Below are 14,142 nucleotides of genomic sequence, written 5' to 3'. Positions count from 1 at the left end.
GTGCTTCAAAGTGTCGGGAAATTGCAAACGCCCTAGGAATCGCTGCACAAAGTGCTGCAGCATTTTTAAATCACTGCAGCAATGCCTAGTGGGTTCCGGGCCATGCTCTAGCTATGCTCAATTGCACTTAGAACGACCTTCTCTAATAAATGTTCAATCAATAACTTAAAGGAATATCAATACTCAAGTGTTCTAAAATGACAATGTACAAATAATGTCTATGTAGCTGTGTAAACATTTTCCTAATTTTCATGTTAAATATCAGAGGCAAAAGCTTTAATTCATTGTGTATAGGATTTAACTCTATTGGGACAAATCATTTGCAAAGGGGTGTCTGCTTCAATGCACAGCCAGTGTTGTTTCTTTGCATATCAGACTACAGAGTATTTTTCCCTGATAGCAAAAAAGATATGAAAAGCTGTTGAGTCACTGACAATTACATGTTTAAAAGAAGTTACATTTCCTCTGCTCTCTGCAGACAGCTCAGAAACACAGGCAGCTTCTGACAGCTCTCTTACACACAGTTACACACAGAGGTAACAGTGAGGGAATCCCCCTCCCCTCATTGTTCACTCTCAGGTCACAAAATCAGCAGACTGCCCTCAGTTCAGAGTGAAAGGAATTTATTACTTTCACTCACAGTAAACAAAAGAGATAAGCAAATGAAATGTTTACATCATTATTTACCAGCACTTCAGGAACTCTCTCAAACTCAGGTTAAAAAACGCATGTTGATTGATAGTATCCCTTTAATCGAAAGTCGATAAACTCCACAAAATTGATTGAAAGTGAAATGATCAGATTGGTGGATTGGCAGATTCAATCAAAATGATCAAATCGGTCAGAATGTGATGTATGCACAATCCCCCTCCAAATCCTGTTCCTTTTGCCACAGTTTACCATTCAGCCTCAGACCTTGAGGGAATCCTGAAGACAGTCAGCACTGCGAACTAAGTAACCTTTTGGATTGGTTGGCGAGTCCACACACAGTCCAATTTTGATTGTATGTACAATCGATATAATCTGCGATCTCGTATAGAGACCAGGTCACTGCTCTTGATTGTAAGCCTTTGGGCAGGGTCCTCCTCCTTTTGTGTCCTACCTGATCATGCGCCTCCATTACTGTACACCCATGCTATGCATTTGAGTGAACCTAACTTGTCTAATCCCCATGCTCCATCCAGTGACTAAGCATTACCTTGTACTCATACTGTGCTGCATGATCTGGTCTTTCTTGTATTCCCGTATTGTCATATTGCTGTATTGGCGCTTTATAAATACAATAAATAAATAATACTGATTGAACTATTGCCACATCTTGCTTTGTACTGCTCTATGCAATACTAAATTATGTGGCCATCAAACAGTCGCTACTTCTGCCAAAACACCGCCATGCTCCAGCTATGCTCAATCACACTAAGAATGACCTTCTCTAATAAATGCTCAATTGATAACTTTATCCAAAGTCGATAAACTCCACAAAATTGATTGAAAGTGAAATGATCAGATTGGTGGAATGGCAGATTCAATCAAAATGATCAAATCGGTCAGAAAAATTGATGCACACATAGCCAGCTTTATCTAGTTTTGGCTTGATTCAATGCTTTTATTAAATCAAACGTCCATTCTATTCAGTAAATACATTAAATGGTGTAGGATTAGCTTAAAGTACACCTGAAGTGAGAGGGATATGGAGGCTGCCATATTTATTTCCTTTTAAACAATACCAGTTGCCTGCCATCCTGATCTCTTTGGCATCAGTAGTAACTGAATCACACACCTGAACCAAGCATGTGGCTAATCCAGTCTTAAACATTTGATCGGCATATGCCTGTTCAGGGTCAGTGGCTAAAAGTATTAGAGTGAGAGGAGCAGCAGGACATCCAGACAATGTGAATTGTTTAAAAGGAAATAAATATTTCATCCTGCAAATCCCTCTTACTTCAGGTGTGCTTTACGGAAAGCAACTTCAGGAAGTGAGCACAGCAGAATTTTACATGGCCCATTGTATTTTGGCTCGACCCAAGGTGGATGCAGTGTCCTTCCTATGGCAATGGATGGTGTCAGCTTGTTAAATTGTACAGAGCCATAATAATCCAACATGCATACAGACTGTTTCGGATTGTTTGATCCTCATCAGTGCATGGCATGGATTAATTTGGCTCTATGGAGTAGGGCTTGTAAACCGAGAGGTACAGACTAACCAGCAAGCTCATGGTGACCCAGAACTCATTGGAGTGTGTAAGGGACTACAATGGTCCTAAAAGCCCCCTTACTAAGATGTTAAGAAAAACAAAAATTTGCTTTCCTAAAACAGAAAGAATTTGCGATAATTCAGGTTGGAGTGAGCTCGAGATGCCATGCACTGATGAGGATCAAACAATCCGAAACAGTCTGTATGCATGTTGGATTATTATGGCTCTGTACAATTTAACAAGCTGACACATCATTGCATTCCAGCGGTTCTGGAGGTGTGTTTAGCTTCTAAGGGTACAATGGTTAATTTGCATATATTCAGCAGTGGTGCTCTGGGAGACATCTCGAGCTCACTCCAACCTGAATTATCGCAAATTCTTTCTTAGGAAAGCAAATTTTTGTTTTTCTTAACATCTTAGTAAGGGGGCTTTTAGGACCATTGTAGTCCCTTACACACTCCAATGAGTTCTGGGTCACCATGAGCTTGCTGGTTAGTCTGTAATTTCAATAAAAAAGAATTTGACATTTGCTTAAAAATGCTCCTACATTTCCTCTGAGGCAAACCCATCACATTTCAAAATGTAAACACTGACAATGCTACCAAAGGTAAGGGACATGGTAGTACCTGCACATAGATGCAGTTTATTTGGGTTCTGCCACAGAACCAATGTAAACTAGTAGATCAATGGGAGAAGATGCATTATCTGGACTCACTTATTTGGCAGCCTGGGTCCCTCAGTACATTGATTTGGCACCAGGTGTGAAGATGATGGAAGGCGAGCAATGGTTAGTATTAGGTGGCAGGTTTGTGTTGAGGTATACAGGAATGATACAATTTACTGAAAGATCGTGAACAAACGATTCTACGTATGAACAATTGGAAATGATCGTTGGGACCACTAATGGACAAAACTCTCCTAACTATTCAGATTATTGAAGCCGATCCAAAATCAGATCTATTTAATTAATCTGATTGGATTGGTTAGGAGATTTTTGTCCATTGGGGGTCCCAAACAATAAGGGCACCGGTTAGAGGGAAGTTTGACTTCTTGGCTAGTATTAGCTTAGGTGTGAGGAAGGGGTTTGCATTTCAGTCTGAAGGATGGGTCAAGTGTAGGAATCAGTTATTGATAGCAAAGTGATGCGGCAGAAGGGCTGAAAACACACACAAAAAGGACAGCCGCTAAGGACCGATGCAAAGGTTATATACAAGTACGATATGCCCGTATTCTAGATGGCAAAATTTTGAAACCCTCAGCTGGGTCATATCAGTAGACAATGGGCATTGCCAAAAGCATAGTGAATTAGGCTTTGTGCAATCCTAAGTGCCTGCACAGCAAAACTTTCTCTTACATAAACCCACAGAAAATGCTGCCCATGACTGCAGTTGTGCAGCTTCTCATTTACTAACCTTTCACTAAGTACATAAATGTTAAACTTAGTAAATCTACTGCAAGAAACCACGAAAGGCATAGAGAAGAAAGATTCTAGGTGTTTAACTTAGCATATCAACCAATTGTCAACACAACTGTAAGGAAAATAAGGAAAATAAAATTTCTCTTCTCCAAAAGGCACTGCATTGAAACTGAAGCAAAAGACCCAGCCATCCACATCCCTGCCATAACCATCCCCACTTTAGATCAATGAAAGTATAAAGTATATAACCCAGTAGCAGGCCTCTCAATCAAAATGACTCCCTTTACACTCACATTGTTGCTATTATCCAAACAGAGGATGCAAAGGCCATGAATGAAGCGGAGTTAGAAGCTTTTCTACAATGGTCACTGCAACGATAGGTAACTACAGATCTATGACAGAGTGGGAGTCAGAAGCTTCTCCACAGTGGTAACCGCAGTGCTGGGAAAGTAGAGATCGAAGACTGAAGGCGAGTCAGAAGCTTCTCCAAAGTGGTCACCACAGTGCTGGAGAATTAGAGATCTAGGACAGAAGGGGAGTCAGAAGCTTCTCCACAGTGGTCACCACAGTGCTGGGGAAGCAGAGATCTAGGACAGAAGGGGAGTCAGAAGCTTCTCCACAGTGGTCACCGCAGTGTTGGGAAAGTAGAGATCTATGACTGAAGGGAAGTCAGAAGCTTCTCCACAATGGTCACCGCAGTGCTGGGGGAAGTAGAGATCTAAGACTGAAGGAGAGTCAGAAGCTTCTCCACAGTGGTCACCGCAGTGCTGGGGAAGTAGAGATCTAGGGCTGAAGGGGAGTCAGAAGCTTCTCCACAGTCGTCACCGCAGTGCTGGGGAAGTAGAGATCTAGGACTGAAGGGGAGTCAGAAGCTTCTCCACAGTGGTCACCACAGTGCTGGGGAAGTAGAGATCTAGGACTGAAGGGGAGTCAAAAGCTTCTCCACAGTTGTCACCGCAGTGCTGGGGAAGTAGAGATCTAGGACTGAAGGGGAGTCAGAAGCTTATCCAAAGTGGTGACGGCAGTGTTGGGAAAGTAGAGATCGAAGACTGAAGCCGAGTCAGAAGTTTCTCCAAAGTGGTCACCACAGTGCTGGAGAATTAGAGATCTAGGACAGAAGGGGAGTCAGAAGCTTCTCCACAGTAGTCGCCACAGTGCTGGGGAAGCAGAGATCTAGGACAGAAGGCGAGTCAGAAGCTTCTCTACAGTGGACACCGCAGTGTTGGGAAAGTACAGATCTATGACTGAAGGGGAGTCAGAAGCTTCTCTACAGTGGTCACTGCAGTGCTGGGGAAAGTAGAGATCTAAGACTGAAGGAGAGTCAGAAGCTTCTCCACAGTGGTCACCGCAGTGCTGGGGAAATAGAGATCTAGGACTGAAGGGGAGTCAGAAGCTTCTCCACAGTCATCACCGCAGTGCTGGGGAAGTAGAGATCTAGGACTGAAGGGGAGTCAGAAGCTTCTCCACAGTAGTCACCGCAGTGCTGGGGAAGTAGAGATCTATGACTGAAGGGGAGTCAGAAGCTTCTCCACAGTGGTCACCACAGTGCTGGGGAAGTAGAGATCTAGGACTGAAGGGGAGTCAGAAGCTTCTCCACAGTGGTCACTGCAGTGCTGGGGAAAGTAGAGATCTAAGACTGAAGGAGAGTCAGAAGCTTCTCCACAGTGGTCACCGCAGTGCTGGGGAAATAGAGATCTAGGACTGAAGGGGAGTCAGAAGCTTCTCCACAGTCATCACCGCAGTGCTGGGGAAGTAGAGATCTAGGACTGAAGGGGAGTCAGAAGCTTCTCCACAGTAGTCACCGCAGTGCTGGGGAAGTAGAGATCTATGACTGAAGGGGAGTCAGAAGCTTCTCCACAGTGGTCACCACAGTGCTGGGGAAGTAGAGATCTAGGACTGAAGGGGAGTCAGAAGCTTCTCCACAGTGGTCACCGCAGTGCTGGGGAAGTAGAGATCTAGGACTGAAGGGGAGTCGAAAGCTTTTCCACAGTTGTCACCGCAGTGCTGGGGAAGTAGAGATCTAGGACTGAAGGGGAGTCAGAAGCTTCTCCACAGTGGTCACCGCAGTGCTGGGGAAGTAGAGATCTAGGACTGAAGGGGAGTCGAAAGCTTTTCCACAGTTGTCACCGCAGTGCTGGGGAAGTAGAGATCTAGGACTGAAGGAGAGTCAGAAGCTTCTCCACAGTGGTCACCGCAGTGCTGGGGAAGTAGAGATCTAGGACTGAAGGCAAATCAGAAGCTTCTCCACTCCACAGTGGTCACCGCAGTGCTGGGGAAGTAGAGATCTAGGACTGAAGGGGAGTCAGAAGCTTCTCCACAGTGGTCACCGCAGTGCTGGGGAAGTAGAGATCTAGGACTGAAGGGGAGTCAGAAGCTTGGAGTAACAAAGAGGCAGATTCAGCACCATCCACAAGGGAGAGAAGAGTAAAAACTTACAGGTTACTTTTCATTCCTTGTTTAGCGTCCAATTTCAACAGATCTGCAAATATATTGCACCATTCATACAGGTAAGACATACTTTTAGGGGTCAGGCATCTCATAAACCCATCACCTTACTCATGCAGACTAAACATTCATAAATAAAAGGAAATGAGGTTTATTTTTGGTCAATTACAAAAAAAAATTGAAAAAAATTGTGGAGATTTTCTCTCACTCAGTGACTCTGAGACCTGCAAAGCTGTTATGTGAACCTCAGAGGTCCTGATGACAGGACATGGAGGGAAGCAATAGAAGCTGGATGGAGTTCTCACTCTCTACCAAGAAGGTTATACATACTGCTGTAAGGAAATGAAAGAAATTCTGCAAGGTGTGGTCACAGACCGAAATAAAAACCAAAAGATGTTCTCTCGCCTTTCTACATATAGAAATAAAGGTAATAAGACAAATAGGTGTATGTGTTCCTTCTGCATATGTTATATTTAATCAAAAGTGATAACAGAAGCAATCTTGTAATACTTACAGACGAGATCAGCAGCTCTTTAAAACTGAGAAATAATCTATCCACTGCTTTTCTACATACATCGGTGTCAATGGATTCCCTAGGGAGAAATATATTCTTGTTAAACTCAGCAATTAGTTATAGATAATAACACAACTCTAGCAATTGAGATTAGTATTAAAGTAGAACTCCTCCCATTCACTAATTTCTTCTCACCTGCTCTTATAGCAAAAACACCCAAGCAGCTCGGGGTGACACAAAACTACTAAAAAAAAAAAATCAAAAAAAATAAATCGACTACTACAGCTCTTATGACAAAATGGCAATAAAAATTCCAGAAATTCTTGCCTATTCCATTGAAAGGGGGGGGGGGGGGGGGACATTTAGAGCCCTTTTCCATTAAAGAATGATTGCTTAAAAAGAACCTGAAGCGAGAAGTATATGGAGGTTGCCATATTTATTTCCTTTTAAACATTACCAGTAGCCTGGCAGCCCTGCTGATCTATTTGGATGCAGAAGTGTCTGAATCGCACCAGAAACAAGCATGCAGATATTCTTGTCAGATCTGCCATTAATGTCAGAAACACCTGACCTGCTGCAGAGGTTCAACAGGATAGCCAGGCAACTAGTATTTCTTAAACAAGCGACACCCATGCTAACCTAGAAATAAAAAAACACATATATAAGTAGACTAGCTGGACGCCCGGCGTTGCCCGGGTATGTATTTGGCCGGTGTGGACTCCGCCCACTTTTCATAACCCTAACACACAATTACCCAATTACTTAATGACCAAGTTTGTGAGCTTTGCGGTCTGTGGCATCATTTTGTAGGCTCCACCCACTTTTTTGAATGTGAATCCCAGTCACCCAGTGACCAACTGTGCAAAGTTTGAGAACCCTACCATTAACAGTGTAAAAATGGCTGCAGTTTACATTTTCCCAATGAAATTTGTATTTTTCTCCACCCACTGATGTCCTGACATTGTTCAGGTATGTATTTGGCTGATGTTGGCTCCGCCCACTTTTTCTAGCCCTAACACAATTACTCAATGACCAAGTTTGTGAGCTTTTTGGTCTTTGGCATCAATAATTTGCATTGAGATTAAACAAATCTGATTGACTGTTTGTGGCTCCACCCCTCTTTCTGAATTTGAACCCCAGTCACCCAATGACTAACTGTACCAGGTTTAAGGCTTGTGCCATTAACAGTGCAAGAAGGTTGCAATTACATATTCCCTTGAAAATCTATATTCCCTGCTTATGTATTTGGCTAATGTTGGCTGTGCCCACTTTCCTAACCCTAACACACAATTATTCAATTACACAATTACCAAGTTTGTGAGCTTTGCGGTGTTCGGCATCAATAATTTGCATTGGAATGAAATAAATCTGATTGGCTATTTGTGGCTCCACCCCCCTTTCTGAAATTGAACCCCAGTCAACCAATGATCAACTATACCAGTAGCAGTAGGGTATTGTACCGTGTTAGCCATCAGTAAAAGCAAGAAGTTTTAAATCAGGATGATACAATTTTTTGGCTAACTACAAATGAATAAGAATGAACAAGCTTTCGGCCTTGCAGCCTTCGTCAGGTTTACATCCTGTTAGTTTGCAAGCTGGTGGTACAGACAGCTTATATACATGCAACATCAAAAGGGAAAACAGAAACACGATAAGCCCCGATACGCGCATTATCAATCTCTGGGGAAACCCTGCATTGGGGATACCTGGCATAATAAACAATCGTAGGCAAAAGGAGACTTGGTGTACAACGCAAGCGAGAAGTTTTATACATAAATTAAAATTCAAGTTTGTCAGATTAAGGAACGACCCAAATATTTTTGAAAAACATATTCTCCTTAATAAAAAAATGGACAAAGCTTTATCCAAACTTAATAGACTTATTTGCCAAGGAGAAAGGCAAAATTTTACTCCACACTATTGTACAAAATGGGAAAGAGACCTCGGCCTTTCGCTTAAAAGTAAATGGCTCACGATTTGGCATAAAAATTGGATGATCCCTGATATTGATCTCCAGCTTACCCAGTACAAGACCATTGCTAGATGGTACATTACCCCGCAATGTATACAAAAATTTTCCAAACAAAGAGAATTGTGCTGGAGGTGTGGGCAGGAGGACGGGTCCGAATTGCACATGTGGTGGGCATGTCCCATATCAAAGACCTTTTGGGATAGTATAATAAGCTTTTGTAAAAACCTGCTAGAAGGGGGCTTTAAACTTTCTCCAAGTGAAGCTATTTTTGGCATATCTGAAGCAGGCGATAGTAAAGAAAGTGCTCTTATTAAAGAGCTAGGAACAAAAGTCGCAAAAAGAATGATAGTAGAAAAATGGAAAGACTCGACTCCCCCCCCATCTCGATGACTGGTTGAGCAGAATGGATCGGTTGTGTGGCAGTGAAATCAACGGCGACACAGCAGATCACACACCTGACTTAGATTGTACTCAGTGGGTCAGATCCTATAGGGATACCTGGCTGTCAATTACAAAAAATTATATGGATAAGCAATAAGTATACATATAATAAGATGGGTTAGGGGCTACGCTGTATAACACGAGTGGGGGTAAGAGTGGAAAAGTGTGATGGTCAGGTGGGTTGGGCCAGGTTAATATGGATGGGTTATGGGTTAAGGAAGGGTATGCTTGGTTGAATGTAAGAGTTTCTGAATGTGTATACATACTCGGTTGCAAGAACAACAGGTTATTACACCTCCCTTTCATATAAGATATAGGGGATACAGGATATGGTAAGACATGGTTAATTCTGGAATGGGGAGGGTTGCGTAAGGGAAGGGGGGAGTTTATGGTTTTTGAAGCACGCATAGACATAAATAAACATAAATATAGTGAAATAAAGTTTCAACTATGTATGGCTCAAACAATGATGAAAGCATTTTTCAGCGCTGGTTTGGGCGTCCAAGCGACTAGACCATAAGCTGATAAACTTCCCATATCAAAAATGCATCTGAGTTTGAAAAAAAAAAAAAAAAAAAAAAAAAAAAAAAAAAAAAGGGAAAACAGATATTTTTTTAAGCATAAATACATCATGAAGATGCCTTAATACAAACAGACCATCTAAATGGGGTAAGATAAGGATCCTTGTTTACTTTATTGCTCACAGACCTGGTATTAGGATTTACCCAGAGGTATCGTAAATTCTTAGTTCACAAGTTCAGCTAGGGTGGCTGAGACAGTTCATATATCATCAATCTCATACCAATATAGAAAGTTGTTGTCCTTATTCAAACCCTTCTGCACAGCTTTGAAACAATTTATAAAATTTTGTTTCTGCTTTTAATCGGTCATTTGACGTTTTGAAGCCGCCCTTCAGGGCAGTGACACGAAGATCATCCATGCTGTGTCCGTTGGACCGAAAGTGTGTAGCAACTGGGAATCCAGATTTGGTATCATTAATAGTGTGCCTGTGTCCATTCATACGTTTGCGCAGAGTTTGTCCAGTTTCTCCCACGTACATAACATTGGGGCATTTAGCACACATGATCAGATATACCAGATTGGTGGACCCACAAGAAAATTTACCTTGTACCTTGTACTCCTGTTGTGAACCTGGTACCGTTACCCTGTCAGTGGAGTAAATGTGTCTGCAGGTCCCACATATTTTTTGTCGGCAGGGTGATGTTCCGTTTTGTTGAGGCCTATTCAAAGAGCTCCTGACAATCATCTGTTTTAGATTGTGTGGTTGCCGATATGACAAGAGTGGAGGTTCAGGGAATATCGTTCTCAGTCTGTGATCCTTGTGTAAAATGGGATGAAGTTCCTTAGCAATCCTCCTTAAGATTTCCAGGTGTGGGTTGTAGGTGACAACCAAAGGGACACGTTCCTCTTTCTGGTTTTGCTTATATTTCAGGAGTTCAGTCCTGGGGATGTTGCTGGCTTTCCTGATTTGGGCCTCAGCCATGGGAGGACTGTAACCTTGTTTAATGAAAGTGTTCTTAAGGTGATCCAGGTGCTTGTCTCTGTCCATCCTGTCAGAACAAATCCGGTTGTACCTTATAGCTTGGCTGTAAATTATAGAGTTCTTAATGTGCTTGGGATGAAAACTGTCATATCTTAGGTATGTGGGACGGTCTGTAGGTTTGCGATACACAGAGGTTTGTATGTTGTTACCCCTGATGTATATGGTGGTGTCCAGAAAGTTAATCTCTGTGTGAGAGTAGGTAAGTTTCAATTTGATTGTAGGATGGAAGGCATTGAAGTTCCTGTGGAACTGGAGAAGATCATCCTCACTTGCGGACTAGATGATTAAAATATCATCAATGAAGCGGAAGTAGGCCAAGGGTTTTATGCCACATGCATTGAGGTATTCCTCTTCGATTTTGGCCATGAATAGATTTGCATACTGTGGAGCGAATCGTGAACCCATTGCCACGCCCATCTGCTGTAAATAGAGGTCCTGTCCAGGTTTGAGGCTTGTGCCATTAACAGCGCAAGAATGGCAGCAATATAAATATTCCCCTTGAAAATCAATAGGTGAATTTTGATTGGCTTTTATAGGCTCCACCCACTTTTCAGAATATTATTCCTAGTCACCCAGTGACCAACTGTGCAAAGTTTGAGAACCCTACCATTAACAGTGTAAGAATGGCTGCAGTTTACATTTTCCAGTGAAATTTGTATTTGTCTCCGCCCCCTTTTTGGTTATGGGAATAAAAAGTAGCCTATACTTTATTCCAGGTAATGTACTATGTGTGTGCCAAATTTCATTCAAATCCGTTCAGCCGTTTTCACGTGATCGAGTAACAAACATCCAAACATCCGAACCTTCTTATTTACTAGCTGGACACCTGGCGTTGCCCGGGTATGTATTTGGCTGGTGTTGGCCCCACCCCCTTTTCCTAACCCTAACACACAATTACTTAATGACCAAGTTTGTGAGCTTTGCGGGTCTTTGGCATCAATTTGCATTGAAATAAAATAAATCTGATTGGCTGTGGCTCCACCCCTTTTCTGAATTTGAACCCAAATCACCCAATGGCCAAGTGTACCAGGTACAGGTGATTAACAGTGCAAGAGGCTTGTGCCATTAACAGTGCAAGAATGGCAGCAATTAAATATTCCCCTTAAAAATCAATAGGTGGATTTTGATTGGCTTTTGTACGCTCCACCCACCTTTCTGAATATTAACCCCAGTCACCCAGTGACCAACTGTGCAAAGTTTGAGAAACCTACCATTAACAGTGTACGAATGGCTGCAGTTTACATTTTCCCAATGAAATTTGTATTTTTCGCCACCCACTGATTTTTCTGACATTGTTCAGGTATGTATTTGACTGGTGTTGGCTCCGCCTACTTTTTCTAACCCTACCACACAATTACTCAATGACCAAGTTTGTGCGCTTTTTGGTCTTTGGCATCAATAATTTGCATTGAGATTAAACAAATCTGATTGGCTGTTTGTGGCTCCACCCCTTTGTCTAAATTTGAACCCCAGTCACCCAATGACCAGGTTTAAGGCTTGTGCCATTAACAGCGCAAGAATGGCAGCAATTACATATTCCCCTTGCAAATCAATAGGTGAATTTTGATTGTCTTTTGTAGACTCCACCCACTTTTCTGAATATTAATCCCAGTCACCCAGTGACCAACTGTGCAAAGTTTGAGAACCCGACCATTAACAATGTAAGAATGGCTGCAGTTTACATTTTCTCAGAGAAATGTGTATTTGTCTCCGCCCACTGATGACCCGGTATTGCCCAATTATGTATTTGGCTGGTGTTGGCTGCGCCCACTTTTCCTAACCTTAACACACAATTACTCAATGACCAAGTTTGTGAGCTTTGCGGTTTTTGGCATCCATAACCTGCATTAAAATTAAACAAATAAGATTGTCTGTCTGTGGCTCCACCCCCTTTTATCAATTTAAACCCCAGCCACCCAATGATCAACTGTACCAGGTTCAAGGCTTGTGCCATTAACAGTGCAAGAATGGCAGCAATGAAATATTCCCCTGAAAAATCAATAGTTTAATTTTTGATTGGCTTTTGTATGCTCCACCCACTTTTCTGAATATTAATCCCAGTCACCCAGTAATTAACTGTGCAAAGTTTGAGAAGAACGGCTGCAGTTTACATTTTCCCAGTAAAATTTGTATTTGTCTCCGCCCACTTATGACCCTGCATTGCTCGCTTATGTATTTGGCTGGTGTTGGCTGTGCCCACTTTTCTAACCTTAACACAAAATTAATCAATTACTCAATTACCAAGTTTGTGAGCTTTGCGGTGGTTGGCATCAATAATTTGCATTGGAATGAAACAAATCTAATTGGCTGTGTGTGGCTCCATCCCCCTTTCTCAAATTGAACCCCAGTCACCCAATGATCAACTGTACCAGGTTTGAGGCTTGTGCCATTAACAGTGCAAGAATGGCAGCAATGTAAATATTCCCCTTGAAAATCAATGTCTCCGCCCCCTTTTTGGTTATGGGTATCCTATACGTTATTCCAGGTAATGTACTATGTGTGCGCCAAATTTCATTCAAATCCGTTCAGCCGTTTTTGCGTGATCGAGTAACAAACATCCGAACTTTCCCATTTATTATATTAGTAGGATTATATTAGTAGGATAAATACTACTTCTACTTACATAACAGATGTATTGTGCTATCCACGTAATGATTCCTGTGAATTTTACAAAGGGAAAGCAGAAAATCCTACCCTAGGCAGTGGCCATCTTGCCAAGCTAATGCTGACATCATATCCTCCCTGACTCTTGTTTCCCCCCTCCCTTCTCTTGCTCATTGTGTATTCATTAGCTGCCCTCCTCCCAGAGTCTTTTTTTTATTTACACATCCAATCACTGAGTCACCTCAGCCTTGCTTGTAAACACAAGTGATCAGCTAGGCAGGGAAATAAATGGAAGAGGAGGAATATATTATAGATAAAAAGAACTCCCAGCATTCAAAAGAACTTTGGCACTAGGGCCAGTGCTCCTAAAGTACGTGATAACTCCAAACCATAAACAGCAGAAAAAGTTTTGAATGCAGGATTAGCATCTTTATCACTTAATACACTCAGACCAGTTGCTGTTGAAATTTGATTTTTATGGTGACAATACCGCTTTAAAAGGAAATACATAATACATAGCCTCCATATGCCTCTCACTTCAGGTATCCTTTAAATGTCCCCTAAAGCCTGAAAAACACTAGCAGTATATTCCTAAGAGCTTGTGATTTGAAAATCTCTTGCTAATGTAACGCAATGAGCATGATTCCACTTGACTTATGTGATTTCTTAAAAGTCCCCCATAGCATTACATTAGTAAGAGCTTTTCAAATCACAAGCACTTAGAGAAGCGCTTCTAGTGGGTTCTACGGCCTAAAACTGCGGAGTAACATTCGGCCATTTAGAATGCCTCAGAAAATGCCCAGCATCTCCTCACATGGACAAAGGAATTGCGCATGTAGGCAAAACTAGAATCCTCCAAGAAAACACGAGAGGCATCTACAGGAAGTTATTCTAGATGCTTGGCTTAGCATGACAACCAATTTGCATACTGGCAGGCTCGGAGTTTCATAAACATGGTCAACATGTATTAATAGCGACTAAAATAGCTTG

The 14,142-nt window shown here is 42.0% G+C and overlaps 1 protein-coding gene across 4 annotated transcripts in view; it reads right to left on the bottom strand.

Annotated features, from left to right (window-relative positions):
- CENPU (centromere protein U) overlaps window positions 1-14,142 on the bottom strand; it is a 61,594-nt gene that overhangs the window by 11,643 nt on the left and 35,809 nt on the right. For all 4 annotated transcript variants that reach the window (XM_068268799.1, XM_068268829.1, XM_068268808.1 and 1 more), the window contains one exon: window positions 6,572-6,650. In XM_068268799.1, the coding sequence (XP_068124900.1) occupies window positions 6,572-6,650 (79 nt within the window). The remainder of the gene's footprint in view (window positions 1-6,571; window positions 6,651-14,142) is intronic.

Source organism: Hyperolius riggenbachi, chromosome 1 (genome assembly GCF_040937935.1).
Source record: "Hyperolius riggenbachi isolate aHypRig1 chromosome 1, aHypRig1.pri, whole genome shotgun sequence".
NCBI lineage: Eukaryota > Metazoa > Chordata > Amphibia > Anura > Hyperoliidae > Hyperolius > Hyperolius riggenbachi.
This window is presented reverse-complemented; position numbering and strand designations above follow the sequence as displayed.